The sequence below is a fragment of the Labrus mixtus genome, chromosome 6 (genome assembly GCF_963584025.1).
Source record: "Labrus mixtus chromosome 6, fLabMix1.1, whole genome shotgun sequence".
Taxonomy (NCBI): domain Eukaryota; kingdom Metazoa; phylum Chordata; class Actinopteri; order Labriformes; family Labridae; genus Labrus; species Labrus mixtus.
In genome coordinates this window covers 29,691,605-29,718,729 of record NC_083617.1, presented here as the reverse complement: position 1 = coordinate 29,718,729, position 27,125 = coordinate 29,691,605, and the positions used below count along the sequence as shown (strand labels likewise).

The 27,125-nt window shown below is 39.8% G+C and overlaps 1 protein-coding gene across 6 annotated transcripts in view; it reads left to right on the top strand.

Annotated features, from left to right (window-relative positions):
• Nucleotides 1-27,125, top strand: part of birc6 (baculoviral IAP repeat containing 6) — a 118,246-nt gene that overhangs the window by 48,732 nt on the left and 42,389 nt on the right. For 4 of the 6 annotated variants that reach the window (XM_061040842.1, XM_061040837.1, XM_061040839.1 and 1 more), the window contains 9 exons: nucleotides 1,595-1,724; nucleotides 5,418-5,549; nucleotides 5,855-6,016; nucleotides 6,715-6,888; nucleotides 11,411-11,634; nucleotides 12,812-13,145; nucleotides 13,331-13,548; nucleotides 15,648-15,812; nucleotides 16,458-16,629. In XM_061040842.1, the coding sequence (XP_060896825.1) occupies nucleotides 1,595-1,724; nucleotides 5,418-5,549; nucleotides 5,855-6,016; nucleotides 6,715-6,888; nucleotides 11,411-11,634; nucleotides 12,812-13,145; nucleotides 13,331-13,548; nucleotides 15,648-15,812; nucleotides 16,458-16,629 (1,711 nt within the window). The remainder of the gene's footprint in view (nucleotides 1-1,594; nucleotides 1,725-5,417; nucleotides 5,550-5,854; nucleotides 6,017-6,714; nucleotides 6,889-11,410; nucleotides 11,635-12,811; nucleotides 13,146-13,330; nucleotides 13,549-15,647; nucleotides 15,813-16,457; nucleotides 16,630-27,125) is intronic. The other 2 variants (XM_061040841.1, XM_061040838.1) reach the window with 1 other exon arrangement.

Here is a 27,125-nt window from a genome sequence, read left to right as displayed (position 1 = left end):
TTCAGAGTCTCAGTGATGCATTCAAAGCATGTCATGCTCCCTGTTTAATGGACATGAGCAACATGATATAATCATGTTATTGTCAAAATTGATTGTGTGGCAGAGAGGACAAGAGATTGACGCTAAATTCAGCTGTGACCACAAGGGGGCAATGTGACACAAAAAACCTCTTCTCCTATCACAATGATCCCAGTAGACTGATGCATGCTCTGTAAAAAGGTTCCTCATTGACACGTTAATGAACTATATTTTATAAGCTTAATGATTGGTTGTCAGAAAATCTCTTTTAGGAAAAGTGTGTGTCTGGGGGCAGGGTGTTGAAAAATTGGTTTTAATTACCCAAAGTAAACCATTTTCATATCCTTGCTGTCTCATTGTTCTCAGTATGATAGGCTATTTTTCCTTGTTGCCCGCTAGCAGAGAGAACTATGGTCAGCAAGGTCGTCTGCTTGGTCCAGACGAGGTATTTTAGCAACCGCTGCCCAGACTGTCCTGACATTTTCAAGAGATATCCATTGTGGTTGGAGGTTAACCTTTTGGGAATTTTATTTGGCGATACCCTGCTCTTCCTTTTAAGCACAATTGTCAGGCCAGACGAGAGAAAAATCCAAATTAGAAGCCTGAAAACAGATAAAATCACATCACATATGTAAAAAAAAAAAAAAAAGACTCCTGAACGCTGATACATGAATCTGCCTCAAGCTCAAGAGCTTCAACTATTCAGTTCTATTTTCAGTTAATTAATACGCCAAAGGGTTTAGAGAAACAACATTCTGAGCCAGGTTCAGCCCTTGAAATGACACGAGCATCTGTAAAGTGATGGAGCTCTAATAATGGCAGTGTCACACTGACAGTCTGCTGGATGCTGGTTTGTTGTCTTGTTCTTCCTTCGCTTTGGTCTAGACTAAAAATACCTTAAAGCTACATTAGAAATATTACTTCATTAGAATTTTGGTTAAAATAACACAGTTTGTTCATTGCTTGTCACCGACAACATTACATTTAAAATTTTCCATCTGAAAAACTAGGTGTGTCTGATTGGCGTCTGTGAGCCCATGCCCTGTTGTATTGATGATGTTGTTTTTTTACTCATCCTTTCCCCTCTCGGGTGTGCTGAGAAACATAACACCTGTGTAACACATAACCCCCGCACAGTGTGTACGAATAAGAAATGAGCTATTCTGACAAAAAACGTTTTTTTTAAACATGCTTATTTTTGCCTTCAAAAAGAGCAAAGAGAAATGCAGAACATTTTTTTCTGTTAGAATGTTTGTTACTTACTGCCACTTTAACATCTGTTCATTGAAATGGCCCCAGGGAAATGTGATCGTTTTTGCTTTCTTTTGATCCCATTATTTATGACCCAAAACTTCAGACAATATCATTCTTATTGACAAAGAAATGAGACAATTCTAGAAAACTAAGCTGTTTACCTGCTAAACATCAGCATGTTAGCATACTATTGTGAATCTTTTCAAATCAAGCTGAAAGCTCTTCTCCTAAGGGTTGATACCTAATCATGTCAAGGTATTCTTCCAGATCATCTGAGAATTATCTAATAAAAATTCCCTCTTTTTGTTTTTTTCTTCCTCAGTTATATAAAGGACGCATTAATGCCACCAGCCATATGATCCAGCACCCCATGTATGGAGCAGGCCACAAGTATCGCACCCTCCATCTGCCCATCTCCACCACACTGGCTGAAGTCCTGGACCGGGTTTCTGGTATGTAGAGCCTTAAAACATTCCCTAGACAAAAAACTTGGTTTGTGAGGGAAGCTGGGAAGTATCACCAGCCAGTATTGACTTTTGGTATTCCCTAATGATATTTAGCAGACTTACAGTTATACAGTTCATTTAGCAGACGCTTAATTATCCAAAGGGATGAACATCGTAGAGTAAGAACAACACAAGCTAAGATCTAGAGAGGAGGAAACAACGCCAGTAAGTGCAAACAAAGAGCTTTAAGTCGGACAGGCTCAGAGGCAGAGCACTTTTTTAAATACGGTAATAAATAATAATAATAATAACTTTATTTATATAGCACCTTTTAAAAACAGGTTTACAAAGTGCTTTGACAAACAGCAAAAACAAGAACAAACTAAACCAAACACAGAAGAACATAAACAACACCAAGAACATAACAAATGCAAAATACTCAAAATAATTAAATACAATTCAACAGAAAAGAACCCAAAGTGCACGATACCCAACAGACATATATAACCCGACCATCACAAGAAACCAGGCAACACAAGAACCCAACAACATGAGCTGAGACCAAGAGGACCAAAGATTTAAAAAGATGTAAGAAACTAAAAGAGCTCAAAGCAAATCAGAAGATAACAGCAATAAGAAGGTAAGAGCAGTAAAAGAAATAGAAACAAGTGAATAAATAATCAAAAAAAACAATAATATTAATAATAATAAGTATATATACATATAAAACATAAATAGACAAAATAAGTAAGATAAAAAATGACCAAGTTAAAACATAAGAGGAGTTAAGATATGAGCATAAATAAAAGGACAGTAAGAAGTAAAAGAAGATAAAAATAGTAAAACCAGTAAGAAAAGACATTAAGAAGACGACATCACATAAAAGCACGTCTGTAAAAGTACGTTTTAAGAAGGGATTTAAAAGAATTGAGGGAATCTGCGAGTCTTATCTCCTCAGGGAAGTCGTTCCAAAGTCGAGGGGCCCTGACTGAAAAGGCCCGGTCACCTTTAGTTTTAAGTCTCGACTTTGGAACGACCAGGAGACGTTGTTAAGGCGTAAGTTAATAGTGACCCTGGTTAACAATATTTTCACATCTCTAGATGCCTCTCTTTCTGCTTTTTAATACTGACATCTGTACTGCCTGTTGTGCGTACCAGAAAGATATTTGCAGGAAATGTCCAAACCTTTCTGTGAGTTTGTTAGTTCACAGCAGCTTTCACAGTCAATTATCATCAAACACTGTTTTTGACGCTTGACTTGAGTCTTCATCAATATTGTTTAGCCCCACAGCTGCTGTTTGTGTGGCTCTGCACACACCAGGACACGATCACAGTGAAACAGGGTAGACCCACTGCTTGTGTCAGCCTTACCACTCAGGCTTCTGATCCCTTTGGTTGTGTTTTAAATGTTTAAAACGTTTTGAGGTTAATGTCTTTTGACAAGCTTCTTAAACAACAAACATGGAGCCACAGCATCTTAGAGCCTTTCAGTGAAAACAGTTTTGCTGATGTGTTGAGGTTTTACAAATGGTGTTCTTGGACTTCAGTAATAAGATCATCTTCTTTTGAAAGTGGTAGCATGTGGTGTGAAGAACAAACTCTTACCCAGGTTGATTACACAGACACAAACTTTGGAAATGAGTTAATACTTTTAAACCCCACTTTCCAAATTTTGTGAAAAAAGTAACCGTTATACAAAAGATGATAGAATTTGTTCATGGTGCAGAGCAGATTCATCAAACTGTAAGAAACACACACACACGTAATCTTTAACTATCACCATTTTCTTGCATTACTTTCAGACATTGCCCATGCATTTTTTTTTTTTTTTTTTTTTTTTACAAATGTAGAACACAATTGGAGTTTGTTGTTTCAGATTAAAAGTTATACTGGAAGTTGTTTAGATGTTTAAGCTATGAATGGCACCTTGGTAGAGTGAGCTCAGGAGGAGGCCTAACTAGTAATGAGGACTTTTTTTTATAGATATGAAAACTTTGAAATTTATTTGAAAGTGTGTGCAATTGACGAAAGAGTGGAAAGCATTATATGCAGCACATCAGCACATTTCTGCTTGCATGTATTCTAGCAATTTGATATTTTTTTTAGAATTTCAGATACTTTATTAATCCCTGAGGGAAATTCTGGTTTACACTTTGTTATTGATAGATGCTTCTTCTCTCACAGAGATGTCAGAGTGGGGCTGCTACACACTGCTACGCAAGGAGCTATTGGGGGTTCAGTCAGTACCTTGCTCAAGGGCACCTCTTCCGTACACTTCCGTATTATGGTCCTCATCTGGACTTGAACCAGCTGTTCCCAACCCAAATTCCTACGGATTGAGCTACTGCCGCCCCCCATACAAATCTCTATATTAGCTGGATTGTCAAAAGCCACAGATCTGCATTATATAAATATAAGGTTGTTTACATTTTGCATTAACATTCCAGTGGCTTGCAAATGAATTACAAATAGACAAATAAGGAGGTAATGTTCAAGTAAAAAGGAAAGACACAAAAAGCAGAATGCTGTAAATAAATATCAGAGGTTGATTTAAAAAAAACAAAAACAAAAAAAAACATACATTTGTTTTCTGCATTTTGGTGAAATCTTATGCACAAAGTCTTCATACGTTCCCTGTGCTGGGTGACCGTAGTTCTTCTAACCCGATGAGAGCACATATTTACTGGCATTATCTAAACAAATGTAGCTTAGAATACACTTACAGATAAACTGTCGGTCATATATCTGAGCAGTTAACATTTTGACATGTGCTGAATTCTGCTTTCCACCCTGTATGTTTTCCTGCTGGTTTTTTTCCTTTTCCAATTACATGCCTGAAAAAATATCATCAAAGCTGCCCTCCTGTAATCAGCCTTCACTCTAACCTTACTCCTATCAAGAGGTGAATGATTAGGAAGGAGTTTTTAAACCATTACTGCTGCAGTTTTAATTACAGCCTCAATGATTAAGAAATTGCTTCCCAGACGTCAACTCTGTAGTCAACCATGTGCCCTTGTGGTTTCATTCTGTGGATGTTAGTTGGCCATAAAGGTCAGCGGTACAGCATGATGAATGGCTCACCTCCTGGGACCTTGAACAGCTGATAGAAGGCCTGATACACAACTGATGGTGTGTGTGTGTGTGTGTGTGTGTGTGTGTGTGTGTGTGTGTGTGTGTGTGTGTGTGTGACAGGGCCATACCATATCTACTGCTTCTACTTTTATCACAGCACAGATGTCTTTTTTTTTTATATACTTTTATAATTGTTTTTTTATATCAAGCTAGAGAAAAAGAGGAATACACACTCACACACTCACAGGTACACAGTTAATGGTCATACTGCGTTCATAAGAATACATACAGAAAAAAATAAAAAGTTGATAAAATATCAAAAAAGGCTTCATGAAGATGGAGGACCAAAAATATCTACATGGTTTTCTGCAACAGGAAAAAAATCACTCTCTCTGCTGAAAACCAATTATTTTGATTTGTGATTTAGGGTAAAATATAAAACTGAGATAAGTGTGTAGACTGTTTCCCAGATTATATCCCCTCATTCTTCAGGATGTTTTTTAGCAATGATCCATGATATATATGTTGCTGATGTAAAAATTCTAATCCAACTCAGCCAAAAAGCCTCCTTGGGACAAAAAAATGTGACTCGTAATTTTTTGTTCTTTTCTATATTTATCTGAACAGACACACCAAGCATTACAGCGAAACTGATCAATGAGCAGAAAGAGGACAAGGAGAAGAAAAATCACGAGGAGAAGGAGAAGATGAAAGCAGACAACGGCTTCCAGGACAACTACAGCGTTGTTGTGGCCTCAGGTATTTGGCTCTGTTCCATTCATGTCTTTGTCCATTTGCAACAAAGTCATCAGCTAATAAGCCAACCTCTGCCTGCCACTGGATCCTGTCCCACAGCCTTAATGCCATACATTAAGAGAATTGTGTAGGTTGTGTGTGTACCTGAGGGACAACTTTGGAAATGTCATATATAACTTGTACTTTCAAAGATTACTTCTCTGTAGAGTGTATATTTTTAAATAAAAAGATTTTAAGCTGTATTTTGGTCTTTGAGAACACTACTAACATGCCACTAATAATTCCTTATTGCCTGTCTCTACCATCAGGCTTAAAGTCCCAGTCCAAGCGAGCCCTTTCAACTCCCCCCAGACCTCCATCAAGGAGGGGTCGTGTGATGAGTGACAAGTTGACTGCTTCATCTGGTGTGGACCCTTCAGCCAAAACCATCAGTGTGCCTGTCTTCCACCTCTACCACAAGCTACTTCCAGGTACTGCATTTACAAGTTCAGGTTTAAGTTAGAATAGGTTATTTTTGTGCCTCATGAGGTAACAATCCAATATTCAGTTTTTCAGTATTCAAGTGATCTTCTGCGCCACCTCTTAACTCAGCTTTCAGGCCTCAGGAAATCTAGCATGTCATGGGAGACTTTAGCTATTCCCAGAACATTTTTACAGAGAGGGGGTACCCTTTTTAATGTTTTCTACAAAGCCTGATTAAATAAATTGTGGGGAAAAAATGTGCAGATTTGTTTTTTCAGTTCAGGCTCAGCCAGCTACCCCAAAAAATGAAGATCTATTGAAAAGAGAGTGACAAAAAAGCAATAAAAAACAGTTTCCATAGCAACAAAGAGTTCCAAAGATGAGAAAGTGTTTGCATTGGCATGAAGTTGTATTTTGCTTTTATTGATCAATTAACCATGCTCTAATACAGCATGTATAGAATGTGAAATAGGTGTATAATGCTTGCTCGAAGGGTGTGCATATGTCAGTAAGTCAGAGGTCTGCAGTGGGAGGGTTGTGTTTTTGTCAGATTCTCACATCTTTTCTTTTTTAGCCCTTTGCAGACATCTGAATACCCCAGCTTTAACATGCTGACTCACATATGGCCACAGGACATCAAGGTGTCAGCCAAAGTTCATGTGTCAGTGAACTAAATTTTTCCTTTCCCCCCTTTTCTCCCCTCCAGGTCAGCCCCTTCCACCTGAGATGACCCTGGCCCAACTACTGACACTCCTGTATGACCGCAAGTTGCCACAAGGCTACCAGTCCATCAACCTGACAGTCAAGCTGGGCTCCAAGGTCATCTCTGACCCCGGCCTCTCCAAGACGGACTCCTTCAAGAGGCTGCGCACTGAGAAAGGTACCAAAAAACATTCAGCTCTAAGGTTTAGTTGACAGTATAGTTGTTACCACTTGTCTCTTACTGGGATCTTTTCATGTACATACACATTAGCTTTTCTGATAAAGAAAGGGAGAGAGAGAGTGGGGAATGACATGGGGTAAGAAGCCACAGGTGGGATTCGAACCGGGCGGCCCTCTTCAAGGACTACATTGGGGCTAGCCACTCGGCAACCAACGCCCCCATGTCAGATTTTCAAAAAGAAGATAGCAAGTATAGGTTCACATACATTAAGCTTGGCCTTGAAAAATTTTCCTGAGTTTGTCTTCTTCTATGGGCAAGAGTTCAGAAACACACATACAGGTGACTCGCACACAGAGAACAAAACGATAACAGAAGGGATTTTAGATAGAAAAATATTCTTATTGAATCATAAGTATGACAGACTAAAAAGATATATGCCCAGACATTACACTCCATTAGACTTCTCTCAGTGTTCAAGTGCAAAATGGACTGAGCCACCATACAAGCATATTTTAAAATGACTATTGTGCTCCTTGACAAATGTTTTTTTTTTAAGCTTTATGTAACATTATTTCAGTCTAGCTCAGGGAATTCAAATTCTAATCGTCCCAAGAAATGCTAAAAACCAACTGGTGTCATCTTCTTGTTTGGGTAACTGCTTGTTAACATTCACTGAACCATGGCCGTCAGTATAAATCTGATGTTTGACAGATCAGCCTCTGTCCCAATGCTGCTGAATTCACGTTAAAAATACAATTGAATACAAATACAAAAATGTTTAAAATTTCAAATGCAGCTGTATGTTAAATGTTTTTTTTGCTGCAGTAGAAATCTAGTCCACAGCCATTTTTCTGCACCCACGTCAAGATTAAATGGAGTTGTACTTTGGTCAGGGCTGAGCTCACATCACCTGGACTTTCTCTTGGGTTGCTTTGAAGTCTAAAAGCTAATGGAGTGGTTTTGAGCACAAACCCTTCAATCACAATAACTCTTCTACTTACCTGTGCAGCCCTCAGGGAATTAAAGCTTTTTCACCCATAGAAGTGGGGTCATTAAATATTCATGGGATTTTAGATGTAAATGTAACATTCATGTATTTACGGTGGCGTATAGAAAGTTTGTGCCATGCCAGCGTTGTTGTGCTGAATTGATGTAATGTATGTTAAAAGTGTACTTTTTGCTATTTACCTTGATTCCAGTGTGACGGATAATAAAAAGAACAGTGTAGTTTAAAGACATTCAGTCAGCACAGGTTGCAGCTGGGCTCATATTGCTGACCTTTTTATAGCAGGAGAGCAACACTACAACACCACCTGTCCATTTCAGAGGTGGCTGCTTATTTTTGGCGACCTGATTCTGCAGGCTTGAAGGTCGGTTCTAGACCAGATTAGTTTTTAACATCGATGTCTTGTATTGATGATCTCAGCACAGGTGAATCTGCAAAACTGCGCAAAAAGCTTTTGTCCATTGGATTTGACCTGTTCTATTGTTTCCATTTCAAAAGGTTATAGTTTAATTTTTTCATCACTTTATTCTGGATAGTTCAGCTATTTAGCATTATGTTGTTGTTCTTTTTTAGTAAAACATTGTTTATATTTATCGTTTATTTTCTCAGATTTTTGGTACCCCTATGATTTCCAGCATCTTGAAGTGTATCAAAATACCTTTGTTCGACTTGTTGTAGTAGGGAAGCCCAGTTAGAAGAAATACCATCACTGATGACTCAGTCAATAGAGTGGGACTTCTCAAAACACAAGGCATAGGCTACTCCTGGTGTTTGAGTCTGTGCGCGTGCATGCACAGATAATATTAGCAGATTAAAGTTTTTTGTTTTTTTTTGCAAAAACTAGATTAATTTAGAGAGAAAAACACATTTCATATAAATACAAACCTAAAATTAAAATATACCCAAGGATAAAAGTTTTTTTTTTTTTTCAAAAAAAGAAAGAAAAATATGTTGACCCCCTGCCCCAGCTGCGAACTACACCACCCAGGTATCGCATTATTCTGTGTGACTGGTCTTATCTCCTTGCTGATTTTGTCCTTCACATGTGTAGGTGATGTTTTTTTAAATCTAAAAATAGCCCTCTGCTTTTGCAGCAGTCAAATGTATCACCCACTTTTATTTTTTGCTGTGGAAAATGTGAAAAAAAGTCTGTTTCTGCATCTTGGAGTTAATCATTTTGTCTGACACCTTCCCCCTAGCTGCCATTTTTGGACGTTAATAACAACTATATAATTTAAAATAATCAATCTTATCACTAATAGTCTTATTTGCTTTTGTTGCTCATAAAGAGACATCAGTATTCATTTAGCCTGTTTCATAACTAGTTAAAATTCCTCACAGGAGCTTTAAAGATGTGGGTAACAAAGTCTTTCATTCTATGTTTGGTAGAGGGTGTAGTGTGACAGACTTTTTCATCTACACATGGTTTTTTTCTGTGCCTTTTCCATTTTTCCAGTATGGTGCAGAGGGTGTAGACCAATGGTTCTCAAACTTTTTAGACTGCGTACCACCTCCAAAAATATTTGGCTCTCCAAGTACCACCATTATGGTAGACGTTAAAATACACTGTAGGCCAATTTCTACACACATTTTACGCAGGAGGTTATTTATTATTGACTGTTGACAGCCACACTATAGGACTACTAAGTGCTAGCGCTAGAACTGGCACTTAAACTAACACAACTCTGACATTTACCCAAATCCAAAAAAAAGTGCAGCACAATAAAAATGACAACTTTATACCAACAACCTGTTTGAGAATATTTAACTCCAATAAACAACAGAATATTTGTTAATGTAGGCCTACAGCTGCTTGCTGTTGTTTCAGTACTGAAATAAAAACGGAATATCGAGTGGAACTTTTCAAAACGCGAGGCGTACTCCTGTTGTTGTTTATGTCTGTGTGCATTTGAGCATAAATTGAGAAGATTAAAGTTGTTTATTGCAAAAACTAGATTAATTTAGAGGGGAAAACACATTTGATATAAATACAACTTAATACAAGACAGATAAGATAAGAGTACGAGAAAAAAATTGACGTTTTATGGTGAACGTTTTAAAAAAATATATATTGTGGAGATTTCTTTGCGTGCCACTACAAGGGAGCCCGCGTACCACCGGTGGTACGCGTACCATAGTTTGTGAACCACTGGTGTAGACACTTCATCCACAGTGCTTACAGCCTTCCATTAAAGTTGATGACGTTAAGGTTCAGTTATGTGGCCTCCCTTTTTACATGCAGCAGGAAGCAGACAGGGAACAGCCCTTTATTCTTCCACCCTAACATTCCCAAAAATGAGCAGCCACTGATTTGCCACTTCCCCTCCAATGAACCTCGAATAAACTCCCCCATTCTTAAATGTGCCCATTGCCCCGACTCTAGCCACACGATGAGGTCAGTCATTATCTTTATTTAACCAATATGTCCTTCCTATCTGTGGCTGCTGAATTCAGATAGCCTCATTAGAGGAGCTGTAGAGATTGGACAGCCAGGCACATTGAGAGACTAACAAATAACTTGGATTACTGGCCCAGTGGAGGCGCTCCGTGATGCACACGCTGCATAAAATAATTAATTTTCAAAGAGTTTTGACAAGAAGGTTGAAATAGAAAGGGTTCCGCTTCATGAATGTTGCTTCCTTTTTATGTAAGACTAACTCAGCTTGAGTAAAATCATATTGTAGTAATGCTGGTCTATTTCTCAGGCAGGCTGCCTAATGAGCCTCTTGTTTTGGTCTCCAGATAGGGAGAATTCTCTAATCCTGTTTTGGAAGTTCAACCCCCTTAATCTCTGCAGGAAACCCTTGTACTCTAGTTCCATGTCAAGCAATGAATTATCCACCTAATTTTCTCCTCTATAAAAGGAGATTAGTGGCTCTTTAGAAGATGACCCATCAATCAACCAGTACTTAAGATAGTCATAAATCTGCAAGGCCATGCCATCACAATAAAGTCGTGGTGGGTTAGCACCTCTGACTGTTCCTCTAGCCCTGTGTTTCGACTTTGTCTTCATTGCTGATGGTAATGTAATCAAGGTCATCAGGATGGTGATATGTTTTCTTCTTTTTGATCAGCACACAGCCTATTAAAGGAAAGTGCATCCTAAACTGGAAACATGAAGCCTCATTTGTGACTGCAGTGATTGGGCCAGTGATAGGCTGTTTGGTTGTGTAAGAAGTGGAAAAGAAATTAGCTTAAGTCCCAAATGAAGCTTCTGAAAGCACCAAAGACCATAGAGCTGCCAAAGAAAAACAGCTACTGAAATGAACTTTAATGCCTTTCATGTCTAGGTTAATTTGTGGGGAGGCTGCCAGAGTGGTTCCAATGTCACAATCAGTTACAAGGCAAATTTTTCCAGTCATGAAAAAAAGTCGTGAAGCCTCTTTGTGACCAAAACGGCAGCATATTTTCTGTTTTTATACCTGAAAAATATTCTAAGATGATGCACATTGTTTTGCATGACATGCTTAGTTCTTAAATACTATGCTAACACAGTGCATGAACATACAACAGGCCCTCTCTTTGCTCTCCTTGCAGTTGACCACTGTGACATGCTGAACAGCTGTCCTGAGGACGAGCCAATGACGCCCGGTGAAGAATGTTCAGATGCTGCCACTGATGAGTCCCTGCTGGAGACCAACCCCATCCAGTCACCTCTGCAGGTCTTTGCAGGCATGGGGGGCCTCGCCCTCATCGCGGAGAGGCTGCCAATGCTCTACCCTGATGTCATTCAGCAGGTGAGACTCAAAGCCCGCCACAGAAACAAGCGTATGCTTTGATGATCAAAGTTAAAAGTAGGAATGTCATATCACGTATTTTTTGAAGGAAACACTGATTTTATTCAGCTTTTGGCACTTAATTTCTTTCTGGCTCATATTTCTGACATTGTTTATAAGGAAGGTATAAACACTTTTTCTTTAAATACAATCTTGATTTCTTTAAGTTTTTTGGGGGGCTTTTCTTAAGTCATGTTGCTATGGAGATTGAGCGATCGAACTGTGAATATTATCTGTTTTACTGAATCATCTGTGATTGTAAAATAATTGGATTCAGGAGTCTGATCATAATTGGATCAATAATTCTTCCACCCTGTGAGTTCAAATGTATGGTGATCTGGCTCACATGAAAACTTCTTTAGAGAACATCTTGTGAAGAAGACAATGCTTGGGGTAATTTAGAAATGGTATCATCTCATGGATTGTCAAGCAGAGCGCAAAGATTTCCTGCAAACTCCTGCACACTGCCTAAATTGCACATGTACTTTTTGTATACTTTTGTGCAACTTGGATAGTGTCATGCGATCTCATCTCCTCTGATGTTTGTCTGTAGGTGTCTGATAAAGATGCAAAAGTTACTATTATTTCTCTTAAAGGACTTATGAAACGTCAGCATAAGATGACATGTGAATTTAAATGGACCACAGCTGCTCTCTCTCTTTTGCTCATTGCCGCTTTGGGTTAGAATATGACTGAAGATCCTTTTTAGGTATCTATGGTTTTAAATCACTGTGTATCAATAAGTATTGAACATATTGACAACAATAGTTGACAATTTTAAATTCTATAACAAATCTTTAATAAATTGATCAAGTCATCTGTAGAGACGTTGTCATCTTTCATGGTGACTGTGTATGGCTGAAAGCTCTGAAACACTAGTTGTTAGTGGACTGAAAGTTTGTATTTTCTATTTTAAATCCTCATAACGAGGCTAAAATCATTGTAATGATGTTTAAGAATAACTATAAGGTGAAGCTGGTCAGCAGTGTCTCCTCTTCCTCTGGCCTGAATTTGCAACATCCTGACACTGCAGAGTTTCTGCTCTGTTCTCCCTAATTCACCTGTCAGCACTGTCTCGTGTTGCCTCCTCTCACCTTTGCTAAATTTAACCTCTGCTCTCCTGAATTGCCGTTCACAGGTCAGCGCCCCGGTGGTGGCCTCTGCCTCACAGGAGAAGCCCAAGGACAGTGACCAGTTCGAGTGGGTGACCATCGAGCAGTCAGGCGAGCTTGTTTATGAGGCGCCTGAGTCCATTGCCACCGAGCCCCCGCCCATCAACAAGCAGCAGTCGCAGTCATCTTCATCGTCATCGTCCTCTGTACAGACCATGTCACCCATCCCTGCTCACTCACTGGCAGCTTTTGGGCTGTTCCTGCGCCTCCCAGGGTATGCAGAGGTGCTGCTGAAGGAGAGGAAGCATGCCCAGTGTCTGCTGCGTCTGGTGCTGGGTGTCACAGATGACGGAGAGGGCAGTAAGTCTAAATCACCAATTGGCTATGACCAAGTAACGCTATTTTATTGCTCAACTTTTTAAAAGTTGTTTACATGAATTATGTCTATAAGCGACAATGTAAAAACCGTATTTCTTCATGTATAGATGTTTTATATAACCAAATCACATTTTCTGATACCGCTGTCTGCTATGGTCTCCTCTTAGGTCACATCCTGCAGTCTCCATCAGCCAATGTGCTGCCCACGCTGCCTTTTCACGTCCTGCGTGCATTGTTCAGCAGCACTCCTCTGACCACTGACGACGGTGTCCTGCTGCGCCGCATGGCTCTGGAAATCGGCGCCATCCACCTGATCCTGGCCTGTCTGTCAGCTCTCAGTCATCACGCCCCCCGCAACCCCAACGCCAGCACCAGTGTGTCTGAGGTACGGCCCAAACACACACACAGACAAACAGACAGTTAAAATGATCTTCATGAAGACTTTCACTATATGCTCATTCTATTTCTACATGTGTAAATACTTTGAAAACACTGTTGCTATAATGTTCTTGTCCGTATATTTTAAAGATACAGTATTCTTTTTGATCCTTTTTACCACTGCAAATTTCAACCTCATATGTTCAATGTTCCTTTACCATGTTCCATTAGTTCATGTGCAGGACTTCCCAAATTCGTCATATCTATAAAACAGTGATTGTTTTGTTGTTCAGACTAATAGAGAAATAAGGGTGAAACATCCTGGTGTCTATTTATGCTTTATGCTTTCTGCCTCACTGGCCTTGACTCCAGGTCCTTTTTGCATTTCTATCGCTGAGCCTTTGACAAATGGGTTAATTATTCGGCCCAAATCTAGAAGGCAAATTGAGATTTGGCATGCCCTTTTTATTACTGACCACTTCAGGGAGAGACGCCTCAGACAGAGATGTTATGAATAGACATTGACTCTTAAACTTCCCTTGACTGTCTTGTCAATAAAGCTGTGAAGATTTCTATTGAGCCGTCTGCAGGGCCTCGATAGCACGTAGCCGAAGAAGATTCTAATTGTGTGGAACTCTGGAAAGAACATAAATGTTCAGTCAAAAGTTTCAATGAGACCCTGCCTCATTTTAAGGAGTTTTCAATCAAAAATTCAACAGTTGTTGTATTCACACAAACACAAAACTTCTGAAATATGTAGGTGTATGCTGCATGTGTGAAGAGACACATTTTTCACCCCGACTTCACCCTGACTTTTTCCTGCCAGCCCACAAGTCAAATTTCGATGCAAAGTCTGGGTGAGTCAGTGAAGCAGGTAAAAGTCAGGGAAATTCACAGTACGAGAGTGTGATGACATTTATATCACTCGACGAGTGAGCTGCTAGTGCTAATGCAACATGGTGGAAACATGTTGATTTTCACTTTCATGCAAATGGCACATATACTCTGTGAAGACAGGTTGGACTGACAGAGACGAGAAACAAACCTGAGCTCTAAAATAAATTTAAAAAACACAACCATTCTTGTTGTTGGGCATGAATAATTCATGCATTAAATTAGACCTGACCTTTGCTGGCTTGGTTGTTTGGTAAGGACAAAACATTTTCTGGAACTTGAATGAAAGGAGGGTTGGCACACTCTGAATCAAACCTGCCTTGTTTTTGTTGTCATGGTGACATCCAGTCTCATGCTCCATCCCGCCCCCACCCCCCACCCACTCTCTGGATTTATGGAGTTGTCAAAGCTGAGGACTGATCATGGGGCTGATGTCTTGAACTTGAGCCAAAGACTTGTCACTGTGGTGGAGTCTGTCCTTGAGCCCGCCAGTAGAGGAGCTGCCAATGGAGCACTAATGGGAGAAAAGATGTGGAAACACATTGTTTTAAAAGGCACACACATCCAATAAAACGTCAACCTCTTATTTCTATATATGATATGACACTGTTAACTACCATCCTTGTGGCCTCCTGCAGATTACACATTATCTTTAGTAACGATCAGAACCTCACTTTATAATAAAGGACAGTTTTTAATTTAGTTTTGACTAAATCTGCTTACGACTAACTAACGTGATAATCTTTGTAACTACAAGTGACGTGAATAAGAAAGACAATAAAAGTTACTTTTAATTCAAAATATATAATAGACTTAAAAATCAATGACTAGAACACACTGATTGCTGATTCTTGTTTGCTGTCTGTGAGTCTACTTGACTTGAAATAATAAGTCAGTTGTTATAATAATAAGAAGTCTGCTTTTCTGTCGTGGTGATGGAAGATTTATTTTTACAGGGCTAATAGAATGTAACCCCCCCCATTTATCCAATGTCAACATTGGATGATAGGTGGGGTGCCAGTCAACTACGTTCTCCATAGATAAGCAATATAGATAATGCATACATGGATGGATGAATAACAAACTACAAAATCATATAGGTCCACAACATTGCATACTTGCCTGTAACCAAACCAAACCACACTTCAAGCTTTGTAGGAGGAATTGAAAAAGTCCATCTTTCTAACCTTTTACATTGTCTCTCGTTACCAGCCCCAGATGTCCAGTTGTCACGGTGCTGGGACCAGCGAGGAGCAGCAGTTGTACTGGGCCAAAGGAACCGGTTTTGGTACTGGATCCACAGCTTCAGGGTGGGATGTAGAGCAGGCCCTCACCAAACAGCGACTAGAAGAGGAGCATGTCACCTGTCTACTTCAGGTAAATCTACCTATCTATTACGACTGTTTTCGAAAACCAGATTTTAGTAATACGCTAACCTCAAAGTGTACCTGTAAATATTAGTCTGGATCTTTACACTTTCTTAGACCTTTGTCATTACCATGGTCCTTATTTACATGAGATTATGATGCCTTGAAATAGGCCTCAGATGTTTAAGTGAAGAAAATATCTGCCTTATGCTGCATTGACAAACAGTTTGTGAACCTCTGGCATGCCATAATGACAGAAAACCAAGTACAGGGCCCTTAAAATGGACACTTAAAGTGTGATGATGTATTAGAGGTTGGAGTTTAACCTGAACTGCTTTTTATGCCTTTGTTTGCACTTTTTAATCAATTTCCAAGAATGATCAGGATATGCCTGTCTTCCAAAATGATGAATTGATTCTCCTGCATAAAGCCCCCTTCAATGTTTAAATTAAGATAAATGTACGGTTCCTCTTTAACGATAGGTGGTTAATAGCCGAGTGTACATACTATAGTGACATGGTCAAAGACAGGTATCGTCCCTGATGGCCCTGCTCCATGCTGGGTCATGCAGAGTTCATACTTGAACTTGTCCAATTAGCAAGTCTTTTCAGTCACTCGTTTGAAAGTTTGTCTACCCTTTTTTTTTGTTCTCCAGGTTCTGGCGAGCTACATTAATCCAGCAGGCTCCAGCAGCTGCCACAGTGCTGATGCCTCTTCAGCAGACAGCAGAGCTCACAACAGTTCAGCTCTACCAGCCGTTCTGCAGGAGCTGCTGAGCCAGTCCTGCCTCATCCCTGCCATGTCGTCCTACCTACGCAATGACTCAGGTAAGCTTGCTGACTGTTCTTCGTGCAAATGACAGACATGGTGGCATAGCGAGCCTGAGAGCACCAGCGACCACTACCGTGTATACCCTGCATCCTGAACTGAATGCTACTGATTGAAACTGCTTTGCTTTATGCATTTCAACAGAGTATCATGATCACCAATCATAAGGGGAAGAAATTTAGATTTTTCTGAATAAAATTGCATTCTTGCCAACTTACACCTACTTGTTCATTTCAATGGCAACAGTCTGCACATAACAATGTTTGTGCATCCTTTCACAAGTTGTTTTTTTCCAAGGTCAGTAGGGTTCTCATTGATCCACTCATATCTGATCTATGCCAGTTGTTGAAATAGTCTAAATTTTCTTTCTCTCTGCGGTCTCTGCTCATGATGTGAAGTTCTTGCCTTCTGGTTGCCTTTTGATGCTAAGATATTGGATTTGAATGACTCTGGTTTAAATTTCTCAGTCCTAACTGGAGGGCAGAGTTTTTGCTTTTAAGCCTCTATTTTAAGGGAAGCTGCTTCTGTGTTTAAGTACAAATGTGTGCTGGGGATGGGGGATCTTTGCTAAATGAAACAGCAGATGGCGCTACAGCATCTTGACTGAAGCTGAGATTTGTGTGTGTCTTATTGTTGAATACCACCAGGTCCCAGTTAATGAATTTAATTCATTCAGGCTTGTCAATGACATCTTCAGATCATCATCTTATTTTTACACTCAAGAAAGAAAAGGCTGGTCTTTCAGTTATTATCAGTTCTTCTAATCTCATCCCAGATTTAATCTGATGTCATAGCGTTGTTGTTCATTGTTCAGTGAATTGGATGAAACTGTTTTTTTCAGAGAGATAAGGGAGCTTTGTCCTTTATGGATATTTTAAAATCATGTTGCATTTTGAACAGTGCGATATGATACTGTTATCGTGTACCCCTGAGCTTTAAATGGCGTGTTGGTGTTAGTGGTGCGGTGCAGCTTTAACCAGCTCGATTTTTGCACATCCTCTGGTAATCCCTTGTTCCTTCAGTCTCCTTTTAGCAGACAATAAGCTTCCATCAAAGTGCTCAGTACACAGTGGACTGTTCAGGTCAGGTCAGTCCATTGCTTATATCCTGCCCCAGTGCCTCAGGGACTTACTGGTTATTAGTTCTGGGCTGACTCTTTGTTGTCCAGCTGCAGATGTTTTTCAGGAGTGTGTGAAAAATGGCTACCAAAAAAATCTGATTTTTTAAATTATTGGGTTTTTTTTTTGGTTTTTTTTGATAAAACAGATTAAAAAATGTAAGGGCAATTTTTCCCCACCAATGTAACATAAAAGCAGTTTACCGTAATTACCCCGGGCTTTTTTCGCTTTACAAAGCTCTCAACAATGTGTTGTCAGCTCTTTACTGTAATGCAGACAGTGAGATGTGTTGAAGCCCTGAAGGAAAAGCTACTAAGTAGACCTTGAGTATAAGAACAGTTTTTTATTTAACTACTCCTTCAGGGTTAGTATTGAACATTTAATACAAAGAGAAATAATATTTTAAGAATGATTTAACCTTTTTTAAATTATAACTATGGCTGCTATGTAAAGTGCCCATTAGTTATAACATATTCATACACTGCTTGAGCTGGGGATTGAATCTCTGACCTTTTAGGTTGAGAGACAACCGACTTTATCACTTAGCCACAGCCGCCCTGGTATAACCATGTGTCTATTACTTAACGCTTTATCCATTTTTTGATATCATTTGATTCATTTTTTAAAGGTAACCATGTATGTTTGGATTTCTTTTTTTAAACAAGCCTATGCCATAGATAATTAGTCAATATTGGCTGATCATATTAGCAGACTTATAATGAATTTCCAGGTCAATTTTAAGAACTATTTTGCCAAGGAAATGTTAAGTAAGTAACTTGGAAGTAATTTCCTTTTTAGCTGTAGTGATCCAGGGGTGAAATTCTCTTGCATTCATCAGCAGAGAAGCAGTCTGAGAAAAGGGAATGATGGGATCTCCATTTTAAATTTAGCTTGATCAGACTATTTTTATATAAAGTTCGGACAGAATAGTGACATGAGGATTAAGCATCAGTGTTTCTGCTCTCCCATTACCATTGTGTGCTGTCGCTTATCAGCCCAGGGCCAGTCACAGCTGAATGTGTGCCACCTCTGTGTGCCTATGCTGCTGGGGTGTTTCAGTTTGCAGGAGTATCTCTCTGTGTGCATGCTGATGTGTGCTAATGTGCCGCTGGTCTCATAATTAAATAACAGCTGATAAAAAGCATTGTGAATGTTGTAATTGTTCCTCATTATCTTGTAAACGCCTCTGACACACGATTACATGCCAGTGTGTGTATGTATGTGTAGTTTAGTTTATAGACCTTTGTTTGATTAGGTATTGCCACAAGCTTTGTGGATGCATAGCCCATTGTCCTTTAAAATCTTTACATTTAACACTCTGTTAAATAACATATGACATAACTCTGTGCTAACTAGCCATTGCGTACAGCTCATAAAAGCAATGGTGCACTGAGTCAAATGAAAGATGGGTGTTCCCGGATCGCCTTCTGTAGAGCCGGTTGGTTCGCAGCGGCTTTCAATGAGTATCAAGAAAAACGTTCTGTGATGAAAACCTGAAAAATCCTGTTGAGCAAGAAAACAGGTCAGAGTTTTTGCCTTCACTTTTAAGAACCCAAACCCACAATTAATGTTTGAATCTTGATAAACTTAATTAAAATAATAACCTCTGGGGCGCTGGTGGCGCAGTGGTTAGTGTAGTCTTCCAAGCGGGCGGCCTGGGTTCAAATCCGGCCTGTGGCTCCTTTCCCACATGTCATTCCTCTCTCTCTCCTGCCAGACCCCTAGTATTTTTTCCGCAGCAATTCAGGGTGAGCCGATGTGAGAACTCAGCAGGATATTCTCTGGAGAATTCACCTCGAGCCAATGGGATGGAGAGTGACGTTTATATATTGTGACTGCTGCACGGTGATAGAGTGTATGCATGCAACCGCACGTAATTAAATGGCTGCATTATGTTTTCTGTTTGCCAGTGTGTTTTTCTCCACTCTTTTGTTGATAGTGTTATTCCGCCAAACTACTCGTGGCATTGATATAAAGGAAAATATTCTTATTATGGTATCTTATAACGGACTCTGTTGCTTTGTCTGTTACTTCTGCGTCTTTTTTTCATGTCACATCTTACCTCGGGGACTCCTCCCCCCCTCCTGTCTGACAGGGATAGTGTCCCGCTTTGAGGTGCATAAGTGAATAGCCAGGTCAGGAGAATATTCAGAGCAATCCTCCTGAAAAATGTACAGTGTACACTTTTTTCTTTGCTCTGTTTTTAATGCTTGTTTAAATGGGCAACTCATTGGTTACATGTTTCCATAACAACTTTATGTCAGCTCTCCCACAGCCCCTGCTGTTGGCCAAATAATCAGTTTATACAGCATTAACAATATGAAATATAAAATCAATTTGTTGAGGATGAATTGCCTCATCTACCTCTTTTAGAGGGAATTACAATACCAATATATTTAAACCAAGCATCATTAACCATATTCCACTGTGTCCATTAAGAAACAAGGATCATTAGAGACCAGCCCATTCCTCTAATTCAACTCCTTTTTCTTGTTCTTCTACATCATCATTGCCTCCTTCAAATATGTGGAGCTAAAGAAGCTTATGAGGCCCTCAGAGAGCAGGGAACACTGAATAAAACCTATTTTGCTCACCCATTTACCCTAGTGCTCATCTAAGGTTAAATCCAGAGAATGATCCCTTCCTTATGATTTTAGTATGTGGTTTAGTGATGAACCACTGTATCAGAACATAGGGAAGCATGTCCCACTTAATAATAATACTAATAATCAGCTGTATTAAAAAAACATGGAAATGAAAGAGTATATATATATATATATATATAAACCTGAAAATGGTATGTGACTTACATAATACAGATTTGTAAAACTGTGCACATGCGCAGCTGGATGCAACGTTGTCTTTATAAATCATGATCCACCTGGAAATGTGTGCATGTGGATCAGCCTCATATTCTTCCCTCTGCATTCACACACTCAACCTCATAAGGTCAATGCAAAGCATCTCATGAATGAAAATGGCATACATAAGCAGGCAGATCAGAGGTTACTAGCAATGAATCATAGTGACAACCAAAAGGAAAACAAAAAAACAACTTTCTGACACAGGTATCGAGTTGCTTGTGAATGAGATGGAGGTTAGAGCGCACGTATTGCTGGTTTGTCTCTGAAGATGTGTCACAAACAAAAGTAAAATCTGACAGTTGTTACATATTTCCAGTTCAAGGTGAGATATAAGTCCCGGTTACGCTTTGTGTCACATCACAAACTTTGATTGGGAAATGGCTTATGCTATTTTCAGTCCCCATTTTATGCATAAGCACTGTTTATAAGTGAGGACTGTCCAAAACAATGGAAATGAATAAGGGCGCGGTCACACTGGTCATCCGTACCGTGCCCAAGCACGCTTCAACCCTAAAGTCCAGTTCGTTTGGCCAGTGTGACCGCTCCGTGCTGTGCTCAGGCACGGTACACTTCCTTGGCTTTGGCACACTTCAGAGAGGTGTGCTTCAGCACGGTACACTTCATGCACGAGCACAAGCACGCGGGTACACAACGCTGACAGCCTTCATTATGGAGAAATCCAGAGTTTCATGTCTGTATCTGACTAACATGACTCAATATAAGACACAAAGTAGCTGTCATGCTCTCTGTGTTGTTCTCCGATGTGCAGCCGCAGACTCGCCCGCGCGTCTATTTTATTTTAATTTCTTTACGGCTGTGTCTGATTAAAATGGCTTAAAATAAGACAACAAGTCAGTAAAGTAGCTGTCATGCTCTCTGTGTTGTTCTTCGATGTGCAGACGCGGACTCGACTGCGCACCCCTTTCTCTCTCTCTGTCTCTGTCTCTCTGTCCCTCTGTCTCTCTCTCTCTGTCCCTCTGTCTCTCTCTCTCTGTCTCTCTCTCTGTCTCTCTGTCCCTCTGTCTCTCTCTCTCTCTGTCTCTCTCTCTGTCACTCTCTCGCTGTCTCTCTGTCTCTGTCTCTCTCTCACTCTCTCTCTCTCTCTCTCTCGTCCATCCGTCTGTCTGAGCACACTTCATAATAACATAAAGCGTGCATGTGTTGTATTACGACGTTATGAACAAGAGGTAATCGTGCTTAGGCACGGTTAGTCCTGGCCAGTGTGACCGCGCCTTAAGATGTGATGTTGCCACTCCTCCCAAAGAAAAAACAAGCTTGTTGTTGAACACATTTTAAAGGTTTAGTTTGGTTTATAAATTGGTAAGTTTGTTGGATTTTTTTTCTTGCCTAAATACGCTTGGTTAAACTGGTATTTATTCCCAAGACCCTTAGCAGTACATTGAACTACCATAGCATTCCATTGTCCTTGTACAGTTACAATAAAGAAATCCTATCTTATCTTGGCATGTTTGCTGGCATGTTTGTCATTATGGTTTTGTTACAGAAAAATATGCTTGGTAATTTAGAAAAAAGTGCAAGGAATGATAATGTGTAATCAACATTTGACAATTATTTGCTGAAGACTGCTTTCTTAGTCATATTAGTGTAAAACGGTGCATAAGCGTTCATTTAAGGTTATAGTTCACCATATTTGCCACAATACTGATAATACGGGAATTTTTAGCCCCTAAAAGAGTTTATAAGTGTTCCTCCAAAAAATTCTAAACATATCTTGCTCCTTTTCAAAGCATTAAAAACATTTTGCTGTTTTTACTTCACTTTCACTAGGTGTCAAAGGGCCTAATAAATTCAAGGCTCACCATGTAAAAATTCAGCAACTGGAAGTAAGCTCACAGTCTAGGTAAAAAACTTACCTGAAGCAAGTATGCCCAATGTTTTTAGGATGATTTTCTGTTAAAAAAAAATAAGTCCATACCAATCAGTTAAGATATTTCCAAATACCTCTCTAATAGCCCACAGAGCCAGTGACAGCGTTGAAGCTGAGCTCTTCGCACTGAAATACTTTGACCAACATTTTACCACAAGAAACCATTAAGCCTTACATCAAACACTGGGGGTTATTGTTAACATCGGCATAAAGTTTTAGTGGACATTTGTGATTTCCATATACAATTATATTAACTGCATCATCTAAATCAACCATACATTCCCCCTAAGAAATAAATCCCCTTCTCATCTCAGAACTACCCCTAACTACATTTGCCCCATAGTCTTACCTCGTGTATTCTAGCTGCTGTTTTCCCTCGTACCCAGAGCTCCACAGTCCCGTCAGGCTAGCACATTGCTCCACATTAATCATCCGTTTCTTGGCAAAGTCTTTTGGGATTCACGACAGCTTCCCTCCGTTGCCTGGCGTTTCATCACAGGAAACTAAGCAGTTAGTGAGAGGTAATACCTTTGAATGTCACCACACCACTAATTCATCTTAATTGAAAGATTCAATTCTACCATGTTTTGTTAGACATCAAATGGTTTTCTGATCTGATGTGGGATTTTCATGTATGTGTTTTTCTACCAACCTTAAATCCCTTCAGTTCTACCATTCAATTCCTCTTTTGACTTGCCAAGACACACAAGATTTAAAGTTAACCAAGTTACCACTAGGCAACGCCACTTGTGTAATGGCTATATTGGTCCATCATTCACGTTGAATGGGCTTGTTTATGATATTGGAGCGTAATCTGAACATGATTGGCCTGTTGGATGGTGGTTAGTAACGATTCATCACTCCAAATACCAAGAGAGACCATGTGCAACAGACAGCAATCCCTGCATTGCTGGACAGCGTTCTGTGGGAGTGTTAATGGAGACTCCCTTCCCATGAATAATGGCATTCCTGAGTGAAAAGTAGGAGTTTCAGTGAAATAAAAAAAATAATGCCTTTGCCTGAAGTTTTTCCCCTCATGCACAGGTGAGGAACTTCTACATCCAAACCTCATGTGCGTTTCAAGGGTTGACATTAAGTTAAATTTCCCCTCCGGGCCACTAGTTTTCAAAGATAACTGGCCCGACCATTGTAGCCGCTGGCCCAGGAACGTTACTTTTGATTTGAAAAATAACAGTCACCAATTTAATCTTGAACCATTCTGATGCAAGATTAAATTACAACTTTTATTTAATTAATTGAGCTCTATTATATCGTTTTTAAAATAATTACTGACAAAACACCGGTATGACAGGAAAGCACTGTGAAATTGAGAACGTGTCTATTTTTTTTCAGGCAGTATTTGAACTGGCCCGAGCTGGCCAGCTAAACGTGCAATCAGCTGGCCCGGACTCTGTCAATCATTCATCCGGGCCAACGGGCCAGTTATAATGTCAAGCCCTGCGTTTACTTTAAGAATATCCCCTGTCACAAGATATATTGCTGGACTCAGTACAAGGTGAAATCTAAACAAGCTATAGCACCACCTTCAGTCATTACCAATCCATCCCTGTGGATTTGCAATTTATCGCTGCTCACCCGTGAAAATGTTTATTCTATTACCACGGGCCTTTTCTTCAAGCAGTTGAAAAAAGTAGATAAGTGGGCTGGGGGCAGATTTGAGGAGTGAGGTGGCACCAGAGGTGGTCATCTTTGCAATAACAGGAGCCATGCTATGCTTTTCCCTGATTTATAACCTGACTGTGTAGGATAGGACTACAGATGCTTGCCACTCTGATTTCTTGTATCCATCTCATAGAAGAGCCGATAAGGGCTCCAAGATATCAGTATCTCTGTTTGTGTTTCCAATATGTGCCAGTTTCGACATTTTTTACAGAACTCATTTTGCTGAAAAAAATTCTTGGGGTTATTAAGAAATGGGGTCATCACATTTTTCTCAACAGAGCCTCACTGCTGAGCTGCCATTAGGACACATGGAAATTACTTGACAATTTGTAATAATTTTAGATATAGATATAAGTTATTTCCCTAAGAAATCAACCTTGTGAGTTCTATTGCATTGTAATATCACAGCAAAACAGTGACCAGTGAAGTTAGAAAAGGTCTAATCACATTCTGTCTTCAGAGGAAAAAAGAATGGCCTCCTAATTTAAGTTTTTCTCTTCAGCAGTCAGTATCGGTTTTTCAACACCATTAGCACTCAGGCTCTACTGAGAAGCCAAATTCCAATTCCACTGCTTTTTGAGCAGTTGGTAGACTTTAAAAAGATACTCATTTTTACATCTTTGAAATAATGATGTTAGGATCAAAGACCAAGATCCTGATAAGCATGTCTTTGTATTTGCATACATTTAACCTGAAATATGCCTTTTGAATCCTTATCAAATTTTAAGATTTTTCAATCGCAGTCACAAGAACACCTGTACCTTAAACCTGCATATATCATTCTATAACGTCTGCGATGTCCCAAATGGTTTACTTTCCGTCACACTTTCTGAGTTATTTCCCACAGACAAGCCTCCAGAATATCCTTATTGATATTCTCTGATGAATTGTTCAAATATCCCCTATTCCACAACACATCTAGACTCTGTTTAAATATTTATTAAAAAAGCCTTTTTAATACAGGAAAACAACATGAACAAATAAGTCGATAGAGTCCTTCAACACCACTTCAACTCATATTCATCTTGTATAAAATCAGTTACATTGTTCAGGTTAATGTAACTCATTTCTGCAGATGTAACAGACCCGTTTTCAATAAAAACATCTTCCCTCCTTTGTATTTTCACATCTTTCTTGAAGTAGCATTTATAGAAATTCACCCTCGATGATTTTTTGATGGTTATCTTTTGTTGATCGAATGCATTTTGGAGACAACAGTATTTTGAGAGATGACAACACAACAGAGTTTGTCTGGAGCTACATTTCCCCGGAAAGCTACTCTTTGACGTGGGCTCTGAAGCTATAAGAATTTTGGTCCTGAAGCCTACTTGCATTTGTTTGCCAACATCAACTCCAGAGCAACATCCTAGTGTAACTCAAAGTCCCTTCTCACTTTGTAATCATGTGGCCTAAAATCCCTTTTAGACAAGAAAAACAGTCAACCAACTTTAAAATAAAGTAAAATTAATGAAAAAAGCATCAGTTATGTCCACAAGACTACATTATTTGGCTTATGTTTCCAAAGTAAAGCAGTCCAAGAAATTTAGATCAAGGTGAAGTTTGTAATTCCTGTCAAGCCACTGACGGTTCAGTCCTGGCTGACAGCTTGTAGTGTCCGTCTGTCCCTGATCACGGAGGTTCGAGCAGAGCTCTGTTCCTGCCATGTCATCCAGCCCTTTGTTATCTCCCTGGCTCATGGCTGTGACTTGAAAATACGGCTTCTTCATCCTCATCATTATCCAGTCTCTCCAGTTCCCTCCTCCTCTCTGTGGGGAAGATGTTCATGTCCAGCCTCTTTCCCCAGCACTTGTGAATTTCTAATTAAGAGGTCCCTCCCTGCTTGCACACAAGACAGACTGTTTGAGGTCCTCTATCTTCTGCTTTGGAACCTCACAGTGTGGTGTAGATGTAAACAAAGACGATTACAAAAAGGTTGAGGAATGTGCCAATAATGCCTAACATTGCCAAAATGGACTCTTCCTGCTCCTCTTTGACCTCCAGTGCCTGCACATCCTCAATGGTGACGACTGTGGTGCCCATGATCCTGATGCTCACCTAGCCTGGCAAGGGAACTCTTATCTGGAATAAAAGGACATTGTGGATAATTGAATCAGGAGTTGTCAGTCATGCAAACATGGAAACAAGAAAACGTAGTCTGATTAAACATGCTGCTTCTGAGCAAGGCACTGTTTCTTTTGTCCTCCTGGTCATTATCCAGTTTGTGTGCAAAATCCAGACCAGAACTGCTCTCGGTTTTTGGCAGCCAAGGCAAGAAGAAAGAAATCAATCTTGAATATAACAACACAATGGCCAGGCAAAGAGGAGTGATATTAATCTATGAACAACCTTGTTTACGACCAGCTACAGCTTAAAGCAAGCTCCTCAACAACAGTGAGCTTGACACCCACCCTCATTTTTTCATAAGCCTTAAAATATTAACCACCACCAGTTCCTTGTCAGTAGTTATTCTGAGCATAATTCCCACATTCACAATGATGGAAGATTGGAAAGTAAGGACAAGGAGTGGGGAAGGATGTCATCCTTAATAGAAATGTGTGAGCTAAAAGGTAAACAGGATCATTCTTGGCTCAGGCTGATTTGCGAGTGGGTCTACAATCATCCTCATCCCCTTCAACTCTAACGTCAACATGCAGTGTAGTTGACTCTGACAAATGACTTCTTTAGATTTCGAGAGAAAGAAATATACAGACACTTCATTTTACAAAGGAAGCTTGGCTTACCCTAATGCGTCTGAAGTGTAAGACAACCTCATCCGGCATGCTTTTTGGATCCTCACTGGAAAGCCATGGCTTTGGGGGCATGCTACATGTGGAGACCTGGGAGAGAGGGAAGAGAGAACGGCAGTGTAGCCACAGTATCAGTGCCTGTAAGCAACACAGTGACAGAGAGAGGAATCGGAGGCAGAGATGTCACGACAGCTT